The sequence below is a fragment of the Erpetoichthys calabaricus genome, chromosome 1 (assembly GCF_900747795.2).
Source record: "Erpetoichthys calabaricus chromosome 1, fErpCal1.3, whole genome shotgun sequence".
Classification (NCBI taxonomy): domain Eukaryota; kingdom Metazoa; phylum Chordata; class Cladistia; order Polypteriformes; family Polypteridae; genus Erpetoichthys; species Erpetoichthys calabaricus.
The window spans coordinates 336,935,760-336,961,224 of NC_041394.2; the positions used below are offsets into that span (position 1 = coordinate 336,935,760).

Sequence of the window (25,465 nt, forward strand, 5' to 3'; positions counted from 1 at the left end):
TATATATTATATATATACTCTAGCAAAATACCCACGCTTCGCAGCGGCGAAGTACTGCTTTAAAATTTTTATTAAGAAGAAAAGTAAACCTTTTTAAACTGAGGGAAAATATACCAATAATTATTTGGTAAGGATCACTTTGTATACCACGTTGTCAGTTCGCCCCTCCGGTTGTAATATGACCAAGCTGTGCGCCGAGCTTACTCTTGAGCATGCAATGTATAGTTGGCCATGTGAAAAGCAATCTTGCCTCAAATCAATGTCAACCATTTGTAGGGTCTGTCCCTGAGACTTATTAATTGTCATTGCGAAGCAGAGCCTTACTGGAAATTGGAGGCGTTTGAATTGAAATGGGTTTCATCGATAACTTTGCATCCAGCTTTTGAGAGTTTAAACATTCATAAACATCAAAGTGTCCACTACTCAAATCGTCACCTGTGAATCTAAGATGTTTAAGAGGCATTGGTGGTTGTCCAAAGGTGTAAAATATTTGGCCATTTCGGTACACTTGAAAGCGACAACCGAACAATTCAGCAGCAGCCATCAACATGCAGAACCATAGGTGAAGGGCTTAAGCATTTCACTCTTCTAGTGCTCCTGTGTAGTATAATTATCTCCTGTACCATCATCAGTCCACACCTTGAACCTGTCCCAGTCATTCAATACATAAGACACAATGTTCCTCCGGATATCAAGAGTGAGCCTGATATGGCCGTGCAATATGTAACACAGAGAATGGAAAAGGCAGTCGCCATCTCCAGGCATGTAAACCACTCAGTAAGTGACAGTTCTTTGATCGATGGTGATCACTTCGATAGACATGTTAATGGGGGTACGGTTGAAACGATAAAGGAAATGGGTACCTGAACAATGTAAACTAAGTCTAAAATACCAACACAATAACTATAATTGTAATAAATGAACAATAAAACAGCGGAGAAGCCATGGATTAAATAAAAAGGCTGCAGTTATCAGCAGGGAGACGTGAATACCATGGCGAAGCAAGGAAGGGAATGAAGAGGCAGGAGCGACGGACGGCCTTATATAGGCAGGCAGCCAATTATGTGGGAGGCGTGGGGATGGAGGACCCAATGCTGCCTCACACGGCAACCAAGCTGCAGGCTATGGACGTATATATGTACGTAAGTAGGATTCAGTTAGTGTTGGGAACCCGCGTACCAAATTTCTTGAAGATGGACTCATAAGTAACAAAGGCCGTTGGAAAGTTCAATATGGCGTCCGACAGTGGCATCATACCACCGAAATAAGTATGTAAATCGGTTTCGGTTAGCCCAGGGAAGCCGCCTACTAAATTTCGTGAAGATGGGGCCATAAATAAGAAAGTTTAACATGGCGAACGTTGTCGACCGTTATGACCATTACGCATAGAATTTCGAAATGAAACCTGCTTAACTTTTGTAAGTAACCTGTAAGGAATGAGCCTGCCAAATTTCAGCCTTCTACCTACACGGGAATTTGGAGAATTAGTGTGTCAGTGAAGGCTTTGCCTTTTATTAGTGTGTGTGTATATATATATATATATATATATATATATATATATATATATATATATATATATATATATATATATGGTTGAAAATAGTTTACTGTCAAATAAATGCAATTTTCAACCATTCTATGATCTGCTCCTCACAAACTGAGGGCACCGTGGAGGATGTTAGCAGATTGCTGGCCAACCACAAGCGTTACCTGGTAGGTAACCACCCATACAATCAGATTGTGACACAGACTTCGAATGCCGTGAATATATACATATATATATATATATATATATATATATATATATATATATATATATATATATATATACACACACACACACACACACATATATACTGTCAATTTGAACTGATTACCACTTTGACTTCTTCTCTTTAACTGAATAATCTAATACGATGACCTATTCGAGTACTGAGTCAGTAGGTGGGCATCTTTTATTTATGTGGCCTGTATTAATTACTTGACTAAACGATCCTTTTCACAATATGACAGTAATTTGCCATTTAACATATTTTGTAGAAATCTCATACAACAAACTCCCAGCACATGAAGGTTCTCATTAAAGCTTGAGGATATTGTTAGTATTAACCTCACCTGTTTACTTATTCCCCTTTTTCTTCAGTGTGAATTCTTTTGTGGAGCTGAAGATTGCTCATTCGTGAATATCGTTTCCCACAGTCAGAACAACCATACGGTTTCTCCCCAGTGTGAACTCTTCTGTGAGTTTGAAGATTGCTAATTTGTGAGAATTGTTTTCCACAGTCAGAACAGTGATACGGCTTTTCCCCAGTGTGAGTTCTAATGTGAGTCAGCAGACTGCTCCGCTCAGAGAATCGTTTTCCACATTCGGAACAGCAATGTGGCTTCTCTCCGGTGTGAATTCTAGTGTGTTTTGAAAGACTGCTCCAGTCAAAGAATTGTTTGCCACATTGAAAACAGCAATGTTTCCTCTGTCCGGTGTGAAGCCTTACGTGGGTCTGAAATGAGCTACTCTGGGAGAACCGTTTGCCACACTCAGTGCAGCAATATGGTTTCTCTCCAGTGTGAATAATTTTGTGTCTCTGAAGGCTGCTCCTCCTTGAAAATTGCCTGCCGCATTCAGAACAGCAAAATGGCTTTTCTCCACTGTGAATTCTTGTGTGGTTCTGAAGACAGCTACTTGAGGAGAATTGTTTGCCACATTCAGAACAGCAATAAGGCTTTGCTCCAGTGTGAATTCTTTTATGACTATGAAGATTGCTTTTGAAAGAGAACTGTTTGCCACACTCAGAACACCAAAATGGCTTCTCTCCAGTGTGAATTCTGGTGTGGATCTGGAGACGACTACTATAAGAGAATCGCTTGCCACATTCAGAACAGCAGTATGGCTTCTCTCCTGTTAGACTCGACTGTTCCTCTTTGTATGTAGACTTGTGATCCGACCATTTCCCCTCCTCTTGGTGGACCCACAAATCCACTGAATTTGTATTTTGCACCTGTGGCCGAGTGTGATCAGTATGTAAAGTTGTCAGTTTCAAAACCTCCAAAGAGGCCGGAACCAGAATTCCTGATATCGAAGTCCATTTCTTTACATTTTCTTTACGGGGTGTCTGTTGTGGTGTGCTCTGAAGGGAGGTCTGTGCAGATGAAGACAAGAAGCTTCTATTGTCTTGTACATCTACAGTGAGACAAAAACGAACAATTTTATACAAAAGAATTTCACAGAGGTAACCATTTAGGGTAAAATAGAAAAACTGAACTCTTCACAACACTCCATCCTGTGGCACTAACTTGAATTTCTGATGTCAGCTTCACACATTGATGGGATTGCAATGAGTATCTACATGTAGCAGTCATGGACTTTGTGACACAATTTCTGGTACCTTCTTCCTTAAGAATGGAAATTGTGAAAGAACTGGGGGGTCTATTATCACACATCAGTATACCCAAAGAGATTCTAAGTCATCAGGATACTCCTTATCCTTCTGTCTCGTACATTCATTTTGAATCTTAACATATCTGTGCATTATCTACTTACAGTATGACACTGCAGTAGATACTATGGCACATTGTGTTGTGAAATGGGAGAAAGTAGGATGTACTCATGTTTTTCCTCATTCCTACATATCAGTAGGTGCTGTAAGCTTCAACTGGGTTTCCTTTGTTTGAGTTGTTGAACATAAGACAAAAGAGAGTTGTATGCACTGTACAGAGCCATAAAGGAGTACCACATTTCAAACGTTCCTTCTACTAAAAACACTACAAGATAAAATCAATTTCATTACAACACAAAAAAGATTTTTTTTCCACTGTGTTTTAAAAATGATGTCTTCAAGGTGGTGGCCATTATTAGCAATACACTCTTCAAGACAATTTCTGAATGCTCACATGATTCGTTCGGCCTTTTGAAGGGGAATAGCAGCAAATTTGTGGCGAATAGCATCCTTAAGGGTTTCAAGGTTTTGAGGTCGGTGTGTGTATATCTTCGACTTGAGAAGAAATCGCACGGAGCGAGATGAGGCGAACGTGAAAGCCACCTGAGATCAACATGCAGGGAGGTCAGCTTCCCCGGAAACATCTCCTACGAAACGTGCATGGGTCTCCGTACCGTATGAGCTGTTGCTCCATCTGGTTGAAACAAGGCATCCACCACATTCATTTCTTCCAGTTCTCTAGAATTTTAATGTGTAACGTTTTGAAGTGACAGTGACCACTGCTCCCTCCACAAAAAAGTAAGGGCCTACAATTCCAAAACTTGCAATGGCGCACCAAACTGTAACCCGCAAACTGTGCAGGGTTCTCTGATGATGTTCACGAGGGTTGGGTTCAGCCCAGTAGCAAAAGTTTTGCTTATTTATGCAACCATTCAAAAGAAAATTTCCCTCATCGCTGCACATGATGATAGCATCTCGAACGGTTTGCAGAATGTTTGTGCGCAACTCTCTACACGGCTCTCCCAGTCTATCTTAGTGAGTTCCTGCACTACAATTTTGTATGGATGGAAATTAAGGTCATGTAAAATCTTCCTCAAAGACGTGTTGGGAATGCCTAAGGCAGAAGTACGTTTGTGTGCAGAACTTCTAGGAGACTGCAAAATGGATGCTCTTACAGCTTGGATGTTTTCAGACGTTTGTACAGTCCGAGGACAGCCTGGAGATTATCTGTTCAATGTTGTACCAGTCTATTCTAAATTTAGCCATCCACTGAAGAACTGTTTTCCAATTTGGGACGTCACCATTAGGAGGAACGCTGAACACCATCATCTAATTCTTCCATGTGAAACCTGAAAACCATGAGGACTGATTGAGATCATTTGTTAGGCAGAATGCCTAGTGGGGGCCGGGTGGTCTCGTGGCCTTGGAACCCCTGCAGATTTTTTTTCCCTCCAGCCCCCTGGAGTTTTTTTAGTTTTGTTTTTCCTGTTGTCCCTGGCCATCGGACCTTACTTTTTTCTTTGTTAATTAGCATTGCCTAATCTTATTTATATATTTTTCTTTCTTCATCTAGTAAAGCACTTTGAGCTCCATCATTTGTATGTAAACATGCTATAGAAATAAATGTTTTTGTTGTCCATGGTGCAGTACAGTGTGGGTGTGTGAGAGCATGTTTCACTCTGGGGTAGTTTGGGGTGCTTGGCCGATCGCGCAACCGTGTGCGAATGCAAGCAGGTCAGTCAGGTGCCTCATTCACACCGGTAGCATATCACACCTACGCCCAATCAGGCCAGATAAAAAGTTCCAGCATGGCAGAGAGAGGGGGACAGAAAGAAGAACAATGAAAGAGCAAGAGATGGAGGTAAAAGAGATGGTAAGAGATAGCAGGATCGGGAGAAGAGCTAGTGCAATGTAGAATGGAGGCAGGCAGTTGGTAAAGTCAGCCCCATGAGTGGAGTGTGTGGCCGACGCTCAAGAAGGAGCCGAGGGTTGCTCAACCACCCCAGGTGGGCTCCCGTGTAAGGCCGAGCGGGAGGCAAGGCAGACACTGAAGGACCCGAGCCTCCTTAAAGGGTTGACTGTGCCTGTGGGCAGATGTTTCCTCGTTCTGAGGTGACATGACTGGGTGAGCTAAGGAGATATCATTTGAGAGAGAAGCACTGGGGCTCACTAGAGTTTAAGTGGGTGGATTCTGCCCATGCACTTTAAACGAAATACTTATTTGAAGACTTTTAACTTCAGGTTTACTCATTTTATGGATTATTTATGTACTGATTGGAGCACAATGTTTGGGTTCTATCGGATTTCAAATAAAACATTTTTCCACCAACCCCTTGCTGAATGTGTGTGTCCTCACTTGCCCGGCACATCTCAGTACACGACTATCGACAGTTACGGGTGGTAAAGACTCCCAGAAGCAACCATTTAGCATGGAGCCAACCTGGACCATTACTGCCATTACTGGACTGTCTTATTCAATGCTGTATGTGGAGTTTATTTTACTGATGTATCATTGTTGTGTTTAATATTGCGCAGCATTATGTTTATTATCTTATGTTGGATTAATGTCTAAATATACTGTGCATGGTTTGATCAAGAAGCTCCGAGCCTGAACCTGGAAGGAGTATTTCTACAGTGCCCAAAAGATGACCATCTTTGTACTAAAATACGAGGAACATTCAAAAAGTTTCTGCACTTTTTTTTTTTAAATACTATTTATTAAGAATTTCAAAAACAAATTACGTCACTTTTCTGCATAGTCACCTTCCTTTGCAATGCAATTTTCCCAGCGTCATACCAACTTTTTAATGCCCGATTACTCCTCCTACCGACTTCACCGTTTCCAACGAAAATATAAAAGTGCAGAAACTTTTTGAACGTCCCTTATGTACGAATTAGAAGTGTGTACAATTTGTGATTTGTGTTTATTTTTATTTCCGAACCAAGTCAAAATGGCATGTCATCAAGCATTGTGGTATCATTGAATTTCTACACCTTCAGAGGCACGCCTTCTTTATCAATCGCAGTCAAGAGGTGGGATACAGAATTCCATCATGGCAGAATGTCTCTTAAAGTTATGGCTGGCCTCAGAAATCAAAATATAAAGGAAACATCAACACTGAGGGCCATCCAATGGAAGACAGTAGACACTACAGGACCTAGTAAGGGGTCAGCTGATTCACTTTGGCATGAAATGTAATGAGAGCAGACATCGGCCATCTTTTACATGTCCAGATAAACAAAATAAAAGACTTACCACATCCAATAAGTCAGGATCTGTGCTGCTATCTGGAAGGTTGCTGGTTTAAATTCCATTACTGACAGAATAGATCCTACTCTGTTGGGCCTATTGAGTAAGGCCCCTAATGTAAAAAATTCTTCAGGGGTGCAGTACAATGGCTGACCCTGTGCTCTGACTTGTATATGTCATGCAAAAAAATAATTTATTTATTTAATAAAATTTCAGGTCAGGTTGGGGAGCATGCACTGGTAAAGTGTGTTGCTGTCCCCACCACATGATGAAACACCTTGGGATCCCTGTTGGCAACCCCCCAGGCAGACACGCGGTCCAGTCCCACCCTCTGGAAATGACCCTCTATCTGCTGCAGCCAGGTGTTACGTGGGTGTCCCCTCGGCCTGGTCCAGCCACTCGGGTCCCCAACAATGAGGATCTTGCGAGCTGGATCACCTTCAGGGAATCACACCACATGGCCGTAGTGCCATAACTGACATGCCCTCACAAAGCAGGTAATGTGCCTCATTCGGGACTCCATGAGCAACACAAAGTCAAACCAACGGTACCCAAGGATTCTATGAAGAGACACAGTACCAAAGAAGTCCAGTCTTCATCTCAGGTCACTGGAGAGCATACATGTCTCACAACCATATAGCAAGACAGGAAGCACCAGGACTCTAAAGACTTGTACCTTTGTCCTTTTGTGATATCAGGAGTGCTCACATCCCTTTCCAGTGACCTCCTGACCCCCCCATGCTCTCCCAACCCATCTACTGACTTCACAGGAAGAGTCAGAGACATTAATGTCACTGCCAAGGTAAGTAAACTTCTCGATGAGGTCGACACTCTCTCCGCAGACAGACACACTGCTGATGGCTGTGCCCAAGAGGTCATTAACACTAGAATTCCTGGTGCCTACGCAAAAAACTTGTAATCCTGGCCCACCTTCAAATCCGTTTGCACCTCCACCATCAGCGTCTTTTGTTTTGTAAATGCGTCGATCGGCACAAGCAGCCTGCTGTCCGATCCATCTTGATGGAGCTCAACTTGCAAATAATACAGTATTATCATTATTTGGAACACATGCATTTCATGGGTATTCAGTGTCTACAAAGATCTGGGTACCTGTAGGATGAAAGGAAATGCGAGACAAGAAATGCTGAACACATACCTAAAACAGAAACTTTTTCCATGTTATACTAATAATGACGTGAAGTGTATAATGTGTGAAGACTTTAGTCAAAATATCAAATAAACACGTGCACTTTTATTCGAGAATATAACCAAAGGAAAAAAAAAAGCTTTCAATTTACATGTGGCTGTCAATGAATTGAAAACCTAAGCTCAAATGTCAATCGACAGGAAAATCATACGTATTCTTGAGTGGTGCAGAGGTAAGAACCACTGCCTTATATCCCAAAGATCCTGGGTTCAAGACTGGGTGTTCTGTATTTTGAGTAGTGAGCTGCCGTTATTATTATTAGTATAATAAAAACACATTTGATTTGAGCCTGTAACACCCGGTGTAAAATTTTGGCTACTTGTAAAAGTTAGTGCTTGTTTTATATATTATTTAGTTTTATTGTCTCAGTGACGTTCATGTGGTACAACGAACTCACCTCTCCCTCTTGGAGCTGATGGTGTTTATCTCCATTCTTTTCACAAGATCAGCGCTATGGCTGATGCCTGCTCAGAACTATTTGTTGTACCGGCAATCAAAAATATGATGTCCCGTGACCGCTATGGACAAAGGCAGAACCGTAACAACAGACAGCTTCTTCACAGCGCTTTCGCCGGCTAATAGACTGCTGTCTGCTTGGCACCATCAAGTAAAATGGGACTTCCACCTGCAGCTAAAGTCACTTCAGTATGCGAGCAATTCGCCAACACTAGTGTGGTGAATTGCTCGCGTACTGAAGTGACCCATTTTACTTTATGGTGCCAAGCAGACAGCAGTCTATTAGCCGGCCACAGAAATAGTTCTGAGCAGGCATCAGCCACAGAGCTGCTCTTGTGAAAAGAATGGAGATAAATGTCATCACCTCAGAGAAGGAGAGGCAAGTTTGTTGTACCACATCAACGTCACTGAGAGAATAAAACTGAATAATACAAAAACAAGCACTAACTTTTACAAGTAGCCAAAATTTACACTGGGTGTTACAGACTCAAATGAAATGTATGTTTTTATTGTACTGTAGAAATAATAATAATAATAGCAGCTGACTACTCAAAATGAAGATCACCCAGACTCGAACCCGCGGCCTTCGGGTTATAAGGCAGCAGTTCTTACCGCTGCACCATTCAAGAACATGTATAAACTCCCCGTCGATTGACATTTGAGCTTGAGTTTTTAATTCATTGACAGCCACATGTAAATCAAATGCTTTTTTTTTCTTTTGTTTGGTTATATTCTTGAATAAAAGTGCACGTATTTATTTGATATTTGGACTAAAGTCTTCACACTTTATACACTTCACATCATTATTAGTATAGCATGCAAAAAGTTTGTTTTAGGTACGTGTTCAGCATTTCTTGCATTTCCTTTCATCCTACACTTACCCAGATCATTGTAGACACTGAACACCCATGAAATGCGTGTGTTCTAAATAACAATATACTGTATTATTTACCCAATACAACTGCAGGCACATCACATGCAGATAAGGAGCCTTGGCTTGAGCTGGGAGAAACTTTTTGCCTTGGCGGAACTCCGTCAAGGGAGTGGATGGGACAGCAGGCTTCTTGCTGCTTGGGCTGATCGACGCACTTACAAAACAAAAGACACTGCTGGAGAGGTGGGAAAGGATTTAAGGAGGGCAGTGATTGTGAGTTTTTTGTAGGCTTCACAAATTCTAGTGTTAAGGCCTGGATCTCAGTTTTTATCCAGGACACTCACAAGCTCATACACTCAGACTCCTCACTCAGTCTCTCGAGCGCCCCGATCAGAGCCTCCATTGACTCCGCAAAGATCACAGCATCGTCAGCAAAGTCAAGATCATCGAATCTCTCTTCACTAACAAATGCCCCACAGCCTTTGAACCCCATGATAAAGTATACCATATAAAAAAAAAATTCTACTCAGTGTAACAGCTTGGAGAAACGTAATATGTGCTTCACAACCAGAATGAAACTTAATTGCAGGACTATGGCTGGGTACAGCAGCTTCATTTAATTTGAAAAGTCGGGTTTAGTGCAGTGGTTTTCAGGCTCCACCAAAGAGGATTGGGGCCAATCTCACTCAGTAGCTAAGAGAACAAAGCGTCACCTCTTGGGCGGCTCCATGCCATGCCAAAGACGAAGCTCGAGTCGTGTTGAGGCTTGAGAGTTCATGAAACTCTCCATCAATGAGGAGCACAACCTTGGAGAAAGGTCTGACTTTATTTTTTAACATATCTAATATTGCTGCATTTCAAGTTGTACTGTTGGTTCAAATTAACTTGATATGTTTGGTACAAAATGGTAAATCATTAAAAGTTATACTGCCCGCTGAAAACACCAAGAATTAATAACATACCACATTTAAGTGATGCTCTTGCCCCTATTGTTCTTTGTCAATGAGAAGCAAAAGAAAAAACATGCAAAACAATGAGGCTGCAACAAGTGAGTATACTGATAATTGATAATCTGGGCTAATATTAGAATGATTAACTGAATTAAAAAGTATGCTTATAAATTACAGTGGTGTGAAAAACTATTTTCCCCCCTTCCTGATTTCTTATTCTTTTGCATGTTTGTCACACAAAATGTTTCTGATCATCAGACACATTTAACCATTAGTCAAATATAACACAAGTAAACACAAAATGCAGTTTGTAAATGGTGGTTTTTATTATTTAGGGAGAAAAAAAAATCCAAACCTACATGGCCCTGTGTGAAAAAGTAATTGCCTCCTGAACCTAATAACTGGTTGGGCCACCCTTAGCAGCAATAACTGCAATCAAGCGTTTGCGATAACTTGCAATGAGTCTTTTACAGCGCTCTGGAGGAATTTTGGCCCACTCATCTTTGCAAAATTGTTGTAATTCAGCTTTATTTGAGGGTTTTCTAGCATGAACCGCCTTTTTAAGGTCATGCCATAGCATCTCAATTGGATTCAGGTCAGGACTTTGACTAGGCCACTCGAAAGTCTTCAGTTTGTTTTTCTTCAGCCATTCAGAGGTGGATTTGCTGGTGTGTTTTGGGTCATTGTCCTGTTGCAGCACCCAAGATCGCTTCAGCTTGAGTTGACGAACAGATGGCCGGACATTCTCCTTCAGGATTTTTTGGTAGACAGTAGAATTCATGGTTCCATCTATCACAGCAAGCCTTCCAGGTCCTGAAGCAGCAAAACAACCCCAGACCATCACACTACCACCACTATATTTTACTGTTGGTATGATGTTCTTTTTCTGAAATGCTGTGTTCCTTTTACGCCAGATGTAACGGGACATTTGCCTTCCAAAAAGTTCAACTTTTGACTCATCAGTCCACAAGGTATTTTCCCAAAAGTCTTGGCAATCATTGAGATGTTTCTTAGCAAAAATGAGACGAGCCCTAATGTTCTTTTTGCTTAACAGTGGTTTGCGTCTTGGAAATCTGCCATGCAGGCCGTTTTTGCCCAGTCTCTTTCTTATGGTGGAGTCGTGAACACTGACCTTAATTGAGGCAAGTGAGGCCTGCAGTTCTTTAGACGTTGTCCTGGGGTCTTTTGTGACCTCTCGGATGAGTCGTCTCTGCGCTCTTGGGGTAATTTTGGTCGGCCGGCCACTCCTGGGAAGGTTCACCACTGTTCCATGTTTTTGCCATTTGTGGATAATGGCTCTCACTGTGGTTCGCTGGAGTCCCAAAGCTTTAGAAATGGCTTTATAACCTTTACCAGACTGATAGATCTCAATTACTTCTGTTCTCATTTGTTCCTGAATTTCTTTGGATCTTGGCATGATGTCTAGCTTTTGAGGTGCTTTTGGTCTACTTCTCTGTGTCAGGCAGCTCCTATTTAAGTGATTTCTTGATTGAAACAGGTGTGGCAGTAATCAGGCCTGGGGGTGGCTACAGAAATTGAACTCAGGTGTGATACACCACAGTTAGGTTATTTTTTAACAAGGGGGCAATTACTTTTTCACACAGGGCCATGTAGGTTTGGATTTTTTTTCTTCCTAAATAATAAAAACCATCATTTAAAAACTGCATTTTGTGTTTACTTGTGTTATATTTGACTAATGGTTAAATGTGTTTGATGATCAGAAACATTTTGTGTGACAAACATGCAAAAGAATAAGAAATCAGGAAGGGGGCAAATAGTTTTTCACACCACTGTATACCATAAGATTTTCCTACAACTTATTATGAAAATGTTGAGCGAAATATTTAGAATGAATACTGCATTAAAAACACTGGACATTCTCTCAAAAATTGCAATTTTAAAGTCATTACAGCAAACAAATCAAAACCTTGTATATGACCGTCATTTTTAACAGTGGCTGAACGCACTGCCATTAAAAGGCAAATTAAAAGAAATAATGTGCATGCAAAAGGACAACAAAACAAAAAAAGGAATGCAAGCCTTAAAATACCAGAATTCAGACCAGCAGTTTATATTGGTCCGGCTCCCCAGAGTAGGCCTCACTACTGACATCCTGGCCCCAAACTCAAAAGTCAGGCTTTCTTGTCTGAATAGGCCAGAAAATGTGGCTCAGGCTTTAACACTTTGAATGCGAGACACGAGTTAAGTCGATTCTCATTGAGCCTGATGTGATATAACTGGCATCTCAGGGTACAGCTGGTATAGACACAAGCTTTGCAGCCGGGTCTCAGTAATCTACTATGCTACTGCCGTCTAGTGGACAACTTTAGATTTTCCTTCTTTTTAGACACTACAACTTGCAGAAAATAGTGCTATAGTTTCTAGTTATGTTCTCGTGGTAAAGGTATAAAAACAGCTAGATTTCTTGCAATAAGAAGATCTTGATGATAAAGACAGAAATCAAGATGGTGGCAATCAATTGGATGACATACAACCTGTAGGCACCTCTGGGACCCTGAAGATGTTTCTTCATCACGAGGCGCCCAACTTGTCCCGACAGTCAGGACAGCACTGCATGGACATTCTGCCCACCTGACTAAGAGCAAACAGTCACCAACTATCAAATGTGTGTTGGGCAACAAGCGTGGACAATGCAAAGAATATCTGCATGTTACATTCAGGGCACGTGTGCTTCTAAGCCCCTAGTTTGCCATCCTTCCAGGGCTCTCATACAGTTGCAGACTTTTACTTGTGTTGCTGGTCACAATACAGCAATTAAGAGTTTCTGTACATTTTTACATTTAGTTACTGCTGGTAATAAAACCATTGCTTGCTGAAATATTTCTTTACAAATTTTGAGTTCATTACTTATCACATATACATAGGCCTACAGTACCCTGCAAAAGTATTGGAACATTGTTTCTGCTGTGCACTCAAGACAACAGTGTGAGAGATCAAAACATGGATTTGAAAAGAGAAATAAGAGTTTCAGCTTTTATTCCCTGGTATTTACATCTCGATATGTTCAACAATATAGAACAAGGAACGTTTTGTATCAAACCACCCAGTTTTTGAAGCAGGGCTATGGAGTCGAGGAATCATAGACAATTTTGGGTACCTGGAGTCGGGGTTGGAGTAGTACCAACTCTGACTCCTAATAAATGTAAATTGTGATGAAAAAAAATACATCAGGTTCAAATGTCCCATTTCACAAACAATATTCATAATAATGTAAGAATAAAGCCCCGTGCATTGCTGTGTTACTACTAGTGTGAAGTTCAGATGAGCTATTATGCAACCTGACATTCACATATTGTAATCTGGATTATGGTACATTACAAATAGTGTTTTCATTTTATTTCAGATATAATGTGTTTAACATGTTAATTTGAGTGTAAACAAGTGTAATGATGTAGGTATGGCCTGATGTGTGTTCAGAGGTTCTTGTCTTTTGTTTAAACTGCCCAATACAGTAGAGAGTCAGCTTCCTAGCCAGTAGATCTGTGGTTAAATGACGGGTATGTTGCCTTCCTTCAATCAACATCACAAATACATTATCATATTAAATACATCGGAGTCTAAAGATTTATCTAAAGACTCCACAGCCCTGTTTTCAAACGAGCAAAAGTGCTGGAACACTCCAGGCTGACAGGCATTTCTTGTCATATAAGACGGACTGTTTCATCATGAAGTAGCCCTGCATATCTACTCTCAGCTTTCACCTCTGAAGACTGCATTTGGAGTTAAGAAGACCAGAGAGCTGCCTACGGGAGAAAAGCATGCTATTCCGAAGCTGAGAAAAGGGGAAATATCCACCAGAGGCATTTGGAAAAAAGCTGGGCATTAGGAAGGAAACAACAACTGATGACAGACAAATGGTGACAGAGCAATAAAGAAAACCCCCCAAACAGCAGTCCATAACATTATGACCAACCTCTGTAAGAGAATAATTTAGATGTAACATAATATAATTCAAATTTAACAGTATTTTTGTTTGCAGTGTGTATATTGAAATGTAAGAACTGGTTTAGGAAAAATACTGAGATGGTCAAGTAAAGAATGTACCAGAAGAAAGGTTGATGTAATATACAAAATGCACTGAAGGATGACTAAGAATTCAGCAGATGTCCTACACAATCAGAATGGACAGTTGTTATATGCACAGTGTCACACACATGCAAGTAGGAGGCAGCTAAAGGGCTTAAGTAATGGTAATACTACCGTAGACCAGAGGGCAGCAGGGTGCACGGACTGTCTTTCTCAGTTCCCTGCAGACCTTTCCGGAGAAATCCTGCCAGGTTCCGGCGCCTCCAAAAACCACACTTCCACTTCCGGTTCGGGGTGTGTGTGTGTGTGCGCTCTCCAATGATGTCACTTCCGGTCCAGACGATGTCACTCCTGGCCTCTTAGAAGATGTCACTTTCGGTTCTGGGGCCTATGATGATGTCAATTCCGGTTCCGGGCACTTTCGAAGATTTCACATCCTGTACAGGCCTTTAACTCTTTCAGGGCGGATATCGACCTTTGTCGAAATTTGGGGGTAGAGGAGGATAATCAGCTGTAAATCAGCCGAGGCAAAACTCACCGTTACGTTTTAGTTTGACTCTCTTTGCTAGAAGGAAAGGTGCTTTTCATTGATTTGACCTCGATTCCATGTATGTAGTGAAGAGCCAGTAACCTCTAAAGTGGCATCAAGATCTGGTGAGGACCAAAACAAATGCGCAAAGCAAAATACTCTGTGGATGACGTTTTGCGTATTATCACTGAATCAGACTCGGATTTGTCAGACGGGTTTGTATGCGCCGGTGATTTACGCACGTGTTCAGTCTCTCCCTGTACAGTACATTGTTCTCGGTCAGATGTGCATCACGCAGAGGGACCTTACCTCAAAACTGTAATCTCCTCTCCACCCAGTTCCTCCTCACTTCCTTCATGCCAGAGCTCGACTCATGCAAGGTTAGTTTTCTTGGTTGTTTATGGTTAGTTTTTGTATAAATTACGGATTTTTCAAATGTTGATTTTTTTCCCTGTGTTTAAAACTCATTAAAAAAAAAAAAAAAAAAAAAAAAGTGTTTACAGCGAGCGGTCCGTAAAGCTATTAGCATTGTACTCCTGCAATGTTAGTTTTCTCTGTTCAATGTTTTTTCAGTGTTATTACAATGTGTTTACGTGTAGTTTACTATTACGCTGTGCATTCTATGGTATCATTAACTATTTTTGTGCTTAAAAATCTTTAAAAAAAAAAAAAAAAAAAAAATTATATATAAAATCCCTATGTGCGTCCAAGTGTCCATGTGTGGGTGTCTTCTGATGAAGTGTGCATGCGCGGGGCACGGTGCGATGAGCGATATTACTGTCAGAGAAAATTACAAGCGTTTTACAGAAATACAAATCAGTATTACTACGAGAGGAAATTAAAGGTACACAATACAGTGACGCATATTACAGCCACATACAAGCCAGTATTACTGTCAGAGGAGATTAAAGGCAAATTACCGACGCGCACGCCTGTATTACCGCCAGAGAAAATTAAAGGTATATTACAGAAGTACAAGCCAGCGGACGTACAAGACGTTATCCTTCAATAAGGGCGCGCACAGGCATCCTTCAGTAAGGGTGTGCACAAAAAGGCGAGCCTCAAAAGGGCGCCCTCAATTGGGCGCAGCGAATAAAGGCGCGCGTAAATAAAGATCTGCACCTTTGTTGCTCTTCACATATTCCAGAGCCATTTGAACTAAATTATCTACGAACTTCTTTATTCGCCGCGCTCAATTGAGGTTGCCCTTTTGAAGCTCGCCTTTTTGTGCGCGCCCTTATTGAATAGAGCCGTACAAGACAGTATTACTGTCACAGAAAATTAAAGACACACAATACACAGCGGCAGCCCACGAAGAACAGTCAGCTCAGCAAGCAAACATCAACAAAAGAAAGGCTGAAAGAAAGAAAAATACGACCAACAAAAAGAATGAGGTCAAAGTCCCTTACCATTTAATATAGACTGTTCCTACTAATGTTTATGCGCTACTGTTCTAGTGCCCGTTATTGTAACGGGCTAAATGACTAGTATTATATATATATATATATATATATATATATATATATATATATATATATATATACATTCAGCTTGTATGGTCCAGAACGGATTAATTGTATTTACATACAATCCTAAGGGGTGGAAATTGGTTCGGGTCACTACCAAATTGAGTTGCAACCAGAGTTTTGGAACGAATTACGGTCATGACCCGAGGTTCCACTGTATACGTTTTCGTTCTGTTTGGCTTTGAAATTAACACGCAAATACTTTTTAAACTTACACTTTTATTGTAAAACTTCAGTAAAAACTATTAAATTTTTGTCAATATCTCATTGAATTTTGATTCTGTGTTTGGACTTTCATCGTGACAACGCAACCGTGACTAAATTTCGTTTCTCTCTCTCTCTAATAAATAAGCTGACTTTTTCGAATGTTTGTCCCTGTGATAGGTTAATTGTCAAATACAATGCATCCTGCTTTCAGCAGTAATTCGGATGGTGTTAACAGTTGTAGATACTCTTAGTGATATTGTAAGTTGATGTTTTCATCTTCCGCACCATCACCGCCAACTGTTTCCGCATAATCTATTGATACGCATTTAACCAATTTGCCGTGTAACCGATCGACATTTTTGGCATTAATTCATTTGACTTCATCATTTCTCGGTGCTAGGAATGCCCGTGTACTCATTTCTGCTGTTGATAACCCTTCAGAATGAAATTCTTCAATAAGATTTGGACTTAATACATTGGGAACTTAAAGTGAGAAAAACATTAAAATTTATAAGAGCTGAAAGTGCAGGAACTGTGTCTGACAAAAGCATTCACACAAATGAGGTGTGTGGACCGTGTGCATGGTTGAAAATGGTTGAGAGGACGACAGGACTTAAAACAACCTCATGGCAATAGACTCGTCTCAAGATTTTCTTTTATAATAGAGAGACAACATTACAGAAGACTTAATGAACACAATATCCAAGAAATCACACACAGAAAGAGCATATTCAATAACAGTATAAATAAGTTAAAAAAAAAAAAATTGAAATTATAACAAAAGGTCTAAATAAACAGAAACTAAAGCATGGCTATGTCAACACTAAAATGTCACTTGCAACAAACACAGTGTTTCGAAGTGCAGTAATGGCTCCAGTGTGGACGGCAGCTGAAATTTATAAGCAGCCAACTTATGAAGAGGATTCGGAATAATACACTTGTGGTGTAAAACTGCTGTCAAAGGGTATGGTGATGTGGGCAGCGTGTTACGTGATCAAAGAACAGCAGCCAACCAGGAGTTGAGCCACGCCATGACCTGTACTGGCATTGGAGTGTGAAAGCACATCAGTCACTTCAAATACTGGAACTACTGGCTGGATGGGTATTATAGACTTTTGTTATATTTACAAATATTGTGATTTATCCATCTCTTACACAAAGTGTTTAACTCATCTAGGACATTTGTTCATAACAGTGTGAGAAACTGCATACTCATCTTTCTTTTTTAATGCCCACAGCAGTTCTTATTTGGTGTTGCTGCTACAGGTTGGCAGGACAGTACATCTATAAGGAAGGCTACAAGTTTGTTTGGGTATTTAACAAGATAGCTTCTGAAATACCAGGTTAGGGTTAGGATTTAGGGTTAGGCTTCAATAGAAAAGCCCAGTTTTGTCGTAAACTTGATGAAAACAAAGAGTTTGTGGGATTACTTTTTTTTTTTTTGGTTTTAATTGAGTCTTTCTCAGAAAAGAAAAGCTTTTAGTGAAGGTGTGTCCCTCACTAACTTCTCAAATTTTCAAGATTTTGCAGAAGTCCACATTATATCAGTAAGCCGTTTCCGATTGTCTTTTATTGGATGTGTGTCCCCAAGTGCTCTGGTAACCCGTCCAAGGCAGTTGCCTGTTTCACGCTTGATGTTGCCGAATTCAAAATTCTACGAAAGTAAGAAATTATTGTATTTTGTGGGGTTCTGAATTATTCACTACACCCAGTCTAGGCTTCTCCTGGCAAACTGGAAAAAGCAGGGCTGTCTAACGGGACTGCAATTCCCAGCATGACCTGTAGGTATCCATGCCAGCACTGTAGCCTAGGAAGACTGCCTCCTATTTTATCGGAGGAGCAATGAGTCCTTGCAATTGGTCTCCCCCTGGCCTGGTAAGAAACCTTAAACCATCCAGGCTGGAACATCAGCCCATGCCTGGTGTCCATTAGTGTGTATATACACACTGCTCAGAAAAATGAACGGAACACTTAATCATTCCAGTCTAACACCAAGTCTGTGAAGCTACAGGTATATTAGGAAGCCGGTTTAGGAAGCATAAGCCATTGTGAATCAACTTCACCTGTTTTGGTGCAAATGAAAGTGAGAACATGTGCACCAGTGAGACAACAAGACAGCCCCCCAAAAAGGTAATGGCTTTTCAGATAATGGCCACAGAAAATTGCTCTCTCCGTATCCTTCCTGACTGATTCTTCTCTAGTTGTAAGTTTAGCTAGTGTCCTTGTCACTACTGGTAGCATGAGGTGGTACCTGCAGCCAATTCAGGTTACACACATAGTCCAGCTCCTCCAGGATGGCACATCCATAAGAAGGTTTCAATAGCATGGAAGAGATACCAGGAGACAGGGTGTTACACAAGGGGAGCTGGACATGGCCATAGAAGGGTATCATCCCAGTAGCAAGACCAATATCTGCTCCTTTGTGTGATACTGGTGCGGTAATTTTGCCCTACAAAATTACCTCCACCTGTCTACTGGTGTGCATGTGTCTGACCAAACTGTCACAGACTCCATGAGGGTGTCATGAGGGCCCAACATCCTCTAGAAGGACCTGTACTTACAGCCCATCACCGTGCAGCTCAATTGGCATTCACCAGACAATATCACAATTGGCAGCTCCGCCATTGGCGCCCCGTTCTCCTCACAGATGAGAGCAGATTCACATTAAGCACATGTGACAGACTTGAGAGTCTGGAGATGACGTGATGAACATTATGCAATCTGCAACATCATCCAGCATGACCAGTTTGGTGGTCTAGCGGGGCATCCTTGGAGGGTCGCACATACCTCTAAGTATGAGGCAAATGTACCCTGACTGCTGTTAGATACCAGGATGAAATCATTAGAGCCGTTGTTAGACCTTGTGCTGGCGCAGTGGGCCCTGGGTTCCTCTTGGTGCAGTACAATACCCAGCCTCATGTGGACAGAATGCGTAGCCAGTTCCTGCAGAACAAAAGGCTTTGGTGCCATTGACTGGCCCGCATGTCCCAAAGCTCTCACCTTGTAATGGCCTGTCTCATGGTATATCCACCAAGCTCTTGAGACTTTCTTGCAAAACTTGAAAAGAAACTAGAGAAAGAGCAGTCTGGAAAGAGAAGGAGAGAGCATTTGTCTGTGACTACCACCTGCAAAGCCATTTCCTTTTTGGGGGTTGTCTTGCTGTTGCCTCTCCAGGTCACCTGTTTACACTTTCTTTTGCACCAAAGCAGGTGAAGTTCATTCACAATCGCTTATCCTTCCCAACTGGAGACATTGATGTCCCTGAAGCTTCACTGACCTGCTGTTAGAATGTGACGATTCAGTGTTCCCTTCATTTTTTGACCAGTGTATTTATTGATCTACCTTCTGTAAAAAGCCTAATTTCTCCCTGGGGACAAAAAAAAAGCTGTAATTCTTTAATAAAATGTAATGACATCACAATTTTACATCTATAAGTACCAGTAGAACTTTCTCCCTTGGGCATTATTCAGCTCCTCTGAAAGAGTGAGAGCTAAACCCTAAATCAAAGCATTACAATGCGAAGCATTTCACCTGCTTATTAGCTCATGGAATTCTTTATTCTTTTTTGTTTTATTTCCCATCAGGTGGTGGGACTGCAACTGAAGCTCCTTCTGTGAGGGGGCGCTCAAAAGTGGGACAAGACACAGGCTTAAATAGAACAGTGTCTTGTTTGATGATGTACAGAACAATCCACCATAGAAGTATCTGTTGACAGATTTTCACTGTCGATACCATTGCTAATGTTGGATAATCATTTTAGCCCTCTGAAGCAGTAAATAATAAATAGGTTAGAAAGGGTGTGTTCCATGAAGCTAAAATCATTAATTATAGAAAGAACCAGTTCTAAGTCAATAAACCTCTAACACTAAGCAGTGAAGAGATGCTCACAGTAATGTAATATACAAGAAAAAAATGTCATACTTCATGACCTTCTGGGATCAACCATGGAGTGCTCCTTTACTTAACACCTCATTGAAGTGGGAGCTCATTCACTAAGGAAAGCTGTTGAATAAAGTGACCGAGTTCTTAACATCCTGCTTGTCCTGACCAGAAATCCCTCAGTGTCCACACTCTTGCACCAGTGGTCAAGTTTTCAGTATCTGGGATTTTCTTTGCAACAACGTCCCTTTGGGTAAATACCACCGACCAGAAAAATCACAAGGTAAATTTTATGTTCCACTTACTTTGTCCAGAATGACTGGCAGCTGATCGTTTATCTCCTGGTGGATTCCTCGATGGGATTTCCTTGATTGTTTCTTTATCTGATCCAAACGACTCAAGCTTCACAATTACGAAAGGTTTCTCCTCAGCCTCTTCTTTAACAACTGCTGACTCCAGTTCATAATCCTCTCTCTTAATGCTCAGACACTCTTGTGCTGCATGGACAGACTCCCACTCACAATCCTCTTCCTTGATATTCCCAGTCCTGATCTCCTCAGTATTCATGTCAGCCTGGCAAGTCTGCTCTGCCTCATCTATCACAATGCTCTGAGAATATGGCAGATTCTTCCTGTCTAAGGAGAAAAAAAAAAAAAAAAAAAAAAACAGGATTGAATCCCACCAGAACTGTAATAGAAATATGCAAATACATTTTAATTTCACTTATCATACATTCTCATTAAAGTCAGGACAGAAACCTGACAATATAGTGCATCCGGAAAGTATTCACAGCGCATCACTTTTTCCACATTTTGTTATGTTACAGCCTTATTCCAAAATGGATTAAATTCATTTTTTTCCTCAGAATTCTACACACAACACCCCATAATGACAACGTGAAAAACGTTTACTTGAGGTTTTTGCAAATTTATTAAAAATAAAAAAACTGAGAAATCCCATGTACATAAGTATTCACAGCCTTTGCCATGAAGCTCAAAACTGAGCTCAGGTGCATCCTGTTTACCTTGATCATCCTTGAGATGTTTCTGCAGCTTAATTGGAGTCCACCTGTGGTAAATTCAGTTGATTGGACATGATTTGGAAAGGCACACACCTGTCTATATAAGGTCCCACAGTTGACAGTTCATGTCAGAGCACAAACCAAGCATAAAGTCAAAGGAATTGTCTGTATACCTCCGAGACAGGATTGTCTTGAGGCACAAATCTGGGGAAGGTTACAGAAAAATTTCTGCTGCTTTGAAGGTCCCAATGAGCACAGTGGCCTCCATCATTCGTAAGTTGAAGAAGTTCGAAACCACCAGGACTCTTCCTAGAGCTGGCCGGGAGAAGGACCTTAGTCAGGGAGGTGACCAAGAACCAGATGGGCACTCTGTCAGAGCTCCAGAGGTCCTCTGTGGAGAGAGGAGAACCTTCCAGAAGGACAACCACCTCTGCAGCAATCCACCAATCAGGCCTGTATGGTAGAGTGGCCAGACGGAAGCCACTCCTTAGTAAAAGGCACATGGCAACCCGCCTGGAGTTTGCATAAAGGCACCTGAAGGACTCTCAGACCATGAGAAAGAAAATTCTCTGGTCTGATGAGACAAAGATTGAACTCTTTGGTGTGAATGTCAGGCGTCAGGTTTGGAGGAAACCAGGCACCGCTCATCATCAGGCCAATACCATCCCTACAATGAAGCATAGTGGTGGCAGCATCATGCTGTGGGGATGTTTTTCAGCGGCGGTGCCTGGGAGACTAGTCAGGATAAAGGGAAAGATGACTACAGCAAAGTACAGAGACATCCTGGATGAAAACCTGCTCCAGAGTGCTCTTGACCTCAGACTGGGGCGACGGTTCATCTTTCAGCAGGACAACGACCCTAAGCACACAGCCAGGATATCAAAGGAGTGTCTTCAGGACAACTCTGTGAATGTCCTTGAGTGGCCCAGCCAGAGCCCAGACTTGAATCCAATTGAACATCTCTGGAGAGATCTTAAAATGGCTGTGCACCGACGCTTCCCATCCAACCTGATGGAGCTTGAGAGGTGCTGCAAAGAAGAATGGGCGAAACTGGCCAAGGATAGGTGTGCCAAGCTTGTGGCATCATATTTAAAAAGACTTGAGGCTGTAATTGCTGCCAAAGGTGCATCGACAAAGTATTGAGCAAAGGCTGTGAATACTTATGTACATGGGATTTCTCAGTGCACTGTAAATGTAGATCCTAGCTGTTTGTGTATTGCTCTCATATTTAATGGTCACTTGCTGCCAAGTGTGCTTCTCACCACTCACATTTCTTTACTGAATACTCGCTTTGCTCGCCCACCTCTGGGTTTGGTTTACCAGATATACAATTAAAAGAGATTGTTATTTTCATGGGAATTGTTACATTTGCATTATTTTCACTTTTACATTAAAACTTTTGTAAAAATAAATACTTGTCCTTTATTTCCGGCCCCGGGCGTGGTTAAATCTTTCTCGCAGGATGTATAACGCAGCTCGTGTTGTGAAGTGGGGGCGGCTGAACGCACGCTAAGGAAATGCAGACGAATCATCTGCTGTCTTTCTGCTACTGGTGAGCTGCATGTTCTTTTTGTTGCGCTGCACGTCTATCATTTAAAAGCCTGTACTACAGCAGCTGTCCTTTTGCCACTTCATGTCTCTGCTGCTAGGGTTGTAAAAAAAGGGGGGGGGGGTGTGGCTGAACGCATGCCAAGGAGATGCGATCGGATCTTCTGCTTGTCGTTGTTTTAAGAGCCCACTTCACTTCTTTTCGAGCCATGACAGATGTTCTCGACAATCAGTTCTTGGGGCTGCTTAAATATCACAAGCGCTCCCGTAACCCATCTTGAGTTAACAAGAAATGGCCTGTGATCATTAGAACTGATGGAGCCTCGATTACTCCACTGAGACATGTTCACCCAAGTCTTCATTTCATAATTACACCTCATGGAATTGTGCTGGAGATTAGGTCAGCTTTGGCGATTTTACGAAGGGTCCAATTAGGCCCAGAATCAGACTCAGTACTCTGTAGCGTGTGCCTAGCATGAGAACACAAATCTGCGAGTTCATCAATGAAACTGGCATGAAGTCTAAGCAGGAGGCAGGTAAGCCAGCATTACCTCAGACGGATGCCCTTTTAAATGCGTACATGTTCAGATGTAGAGAGGCCACCATCAGAAACCTGTTTGCACCAGAAAAAACTGAAAATCAGGCAGGCAACTTCATTAACAATTTGACTGAAACTGGGGGCATCAGGAGGTGCTGCACCATAAATAGCCCACTCACACTTGAGAACTGTGTATTTCAGGTGTTTGGCATTTTTTCCCTCAAGAATTTAATTGGCATTTTTCAAACATTTTCAAAAAAAGCGTTTTTACAAGGAAAATATGTTTGACATCACTTTCTTTTACCATCTTGTGGGATGAGGGGTCATCGTGTCTCCAGAATGCCTTCTACAACTTTAGAAATTTTAATCCTGGGGAAAGCTGGAGCCTATCAAATAAAGCATTGGGTGCAAGGCAAGAACAAGCCTAGGCCATGGCAACTCAGGGTGGTCTTAACATATAGCCACTGGCCCACAATGTTTCTGATGACTATGTATGTTTCTGTTCTGCTAATACAACAGGGGTCTGAGCAGAGACAAGAGTAAGATATAACACAATATTTATTTGAGCTCTGAAGAGAATTTTTAAGTAGCATATTTGCTTACAATATGAACTCTGAATGGCTGAGCTTTCGTACTTAAATTTAACAAAATATTAATTAACTTACAGCCTCTACTTTGCTGCCTGTGAGCAATGTTACTAGCGATTCTCACCACTCTTTGAACTCTGTACAGCTTAAACAACACATTTCTCCCCAAACTAATGCCCTCGTTATTTCTCAGATTACTCGATTTGTCTTTACCGTTTACATTCTCTAAGACCCTGCAGTGCCCCCAACTCTTACTGGTTCAGTTCACGTCCGTCTTTCTGCCATCCCAAGTGTAAAGCCCGACTCCGCTCAGTTCTCTTTAAAATGGACACCAACTTCGTAAAGTCAACGCTCCAAGAAGTGAAAGGAGAAATCGTCACTGAAATCAATGCAGTGCCCCTTTAGGTGGGTGCCACTCACAGATAGTCACTAACAACATACGACGAGGAACACATCATTAGGAGCAGTGGCTGCAGCGATACCTCTTTGCGATTTCAAGCAGAAATGAGACTCGATACAGTGAGGCGAGGCGAGGTGAACTGAGCCGGACATAAAATGTCATTCTTTTTTAATCACACTCGTCTGACCCGAAAGTGTAAAAAAAAAAAATCTTTATACATCCAGAAAGTTCGGCCTCCCAACTCCGAGGACTGCACTTACCCCTCCGCCCCCTGTAAGGTTATCGTCTTTAAATTTTCTCGCAAACCTTCGAACCAGCAGGCTCTGCCATTTGGACACATGCAAGATGACTGCCGACAGTCTCAGACAACCGTCCAGCAGCTTACAATTAAAAGCTAACACTCGCGTGGCACCCGACTACTTCAGTTTCCGTCGCTGTAAATGGCGTCACACAGATCAGGAAGGAGCGGGTACTTTTTTTTTTTTTTTTTTGGTAGATTTGGCGCATGCTCCGTGTCAAAGAAGCGTATTGTTGCTTTACCTTGTCAGTCTGTCTTTCTTATTTCAGTTTTATTTTAATATTACGGCATTATTCAAAGATGTCTTCACGCAGCTGAAGTTAGGTAAATGCCATGAAACTGGAATCCGTGCTGTTATTTTATTTTACTTTTAAACGTCCTTACATGATTAGTTTCTATGTACCTGAGAAAAGCGCTGTCCACACCAGACTATACAGGTGCTGGTCATTAAATTAGAATATCATGACAGAGTTGATTTATTTCAGTAATTCCATTCAAAAAGTGAAACTTGTATATTAGATTCATTCATTACACACAGACTGATGTATTTCAAATGTTTATTTCTTTTAATGTTGATGATTAGAACTGACAACTAATGAAAGTCCCAAATTCAGTATCTCGGAAAATTAGAATACAGTATTGTGAAAAGGTTCAATATTGAAGACACCTGGTGCCACACTCTAATCAGCCAATCAAAACACCTGCAAAAGCCTT

At 41.4% G+C, this 25,465-nt stretch overlaps 1 protein-coding gene across 1 annotated transcript; it reads right to left on the bottom strand.

Moving 5' to 3' along the window:
* Window positions 1-1,923: 1,923 nt before the first annotated feature.
* On the bottom strand, window positions 1,924-24,880 carry LOC114667515 (zinc finger protein 664-like). The gene is made up of 3 exons (XM_028822831.2): window positions 24,714-24,880; window positions 20,665-20,994; window positions 1,924-3,178 (listed from the first exon to the last, which is right to left on the bottom strand). The coding sequence occupies exons 2-3, from the start codon at window positions 20,924-20,926 to the stop codon at window positions 2,124-2,126; spliced, it is 1,317 nt and encodes a 438-aa protein (XP_028678664.1). The 5' UTR covers window positions 20,927-20,994; window positions 24,714-24,880; the 3' UTR covers window positions 1,924-2,123.
* Window positions 24,881-25,465: the final 585 nt, after the last annotated feature.

Excerpts from the sequence above, each read along its gene's own strand:
- LOC114667515 (XM_028822831.2), bottom strand. The coding sequence starts at position 20,926 with ATGAATACTGAGGAGATCAGGACTGGGAATATCAAGGAAGAGGATTGT. Across the intron at positions 3,179-20,664 it reads TGCCAGTCATTCTGGACAAA|ATGTACAAGACAATAGAAGC; the intron begins GTAAGTGGAACA and ends GTCTCACTGTAG.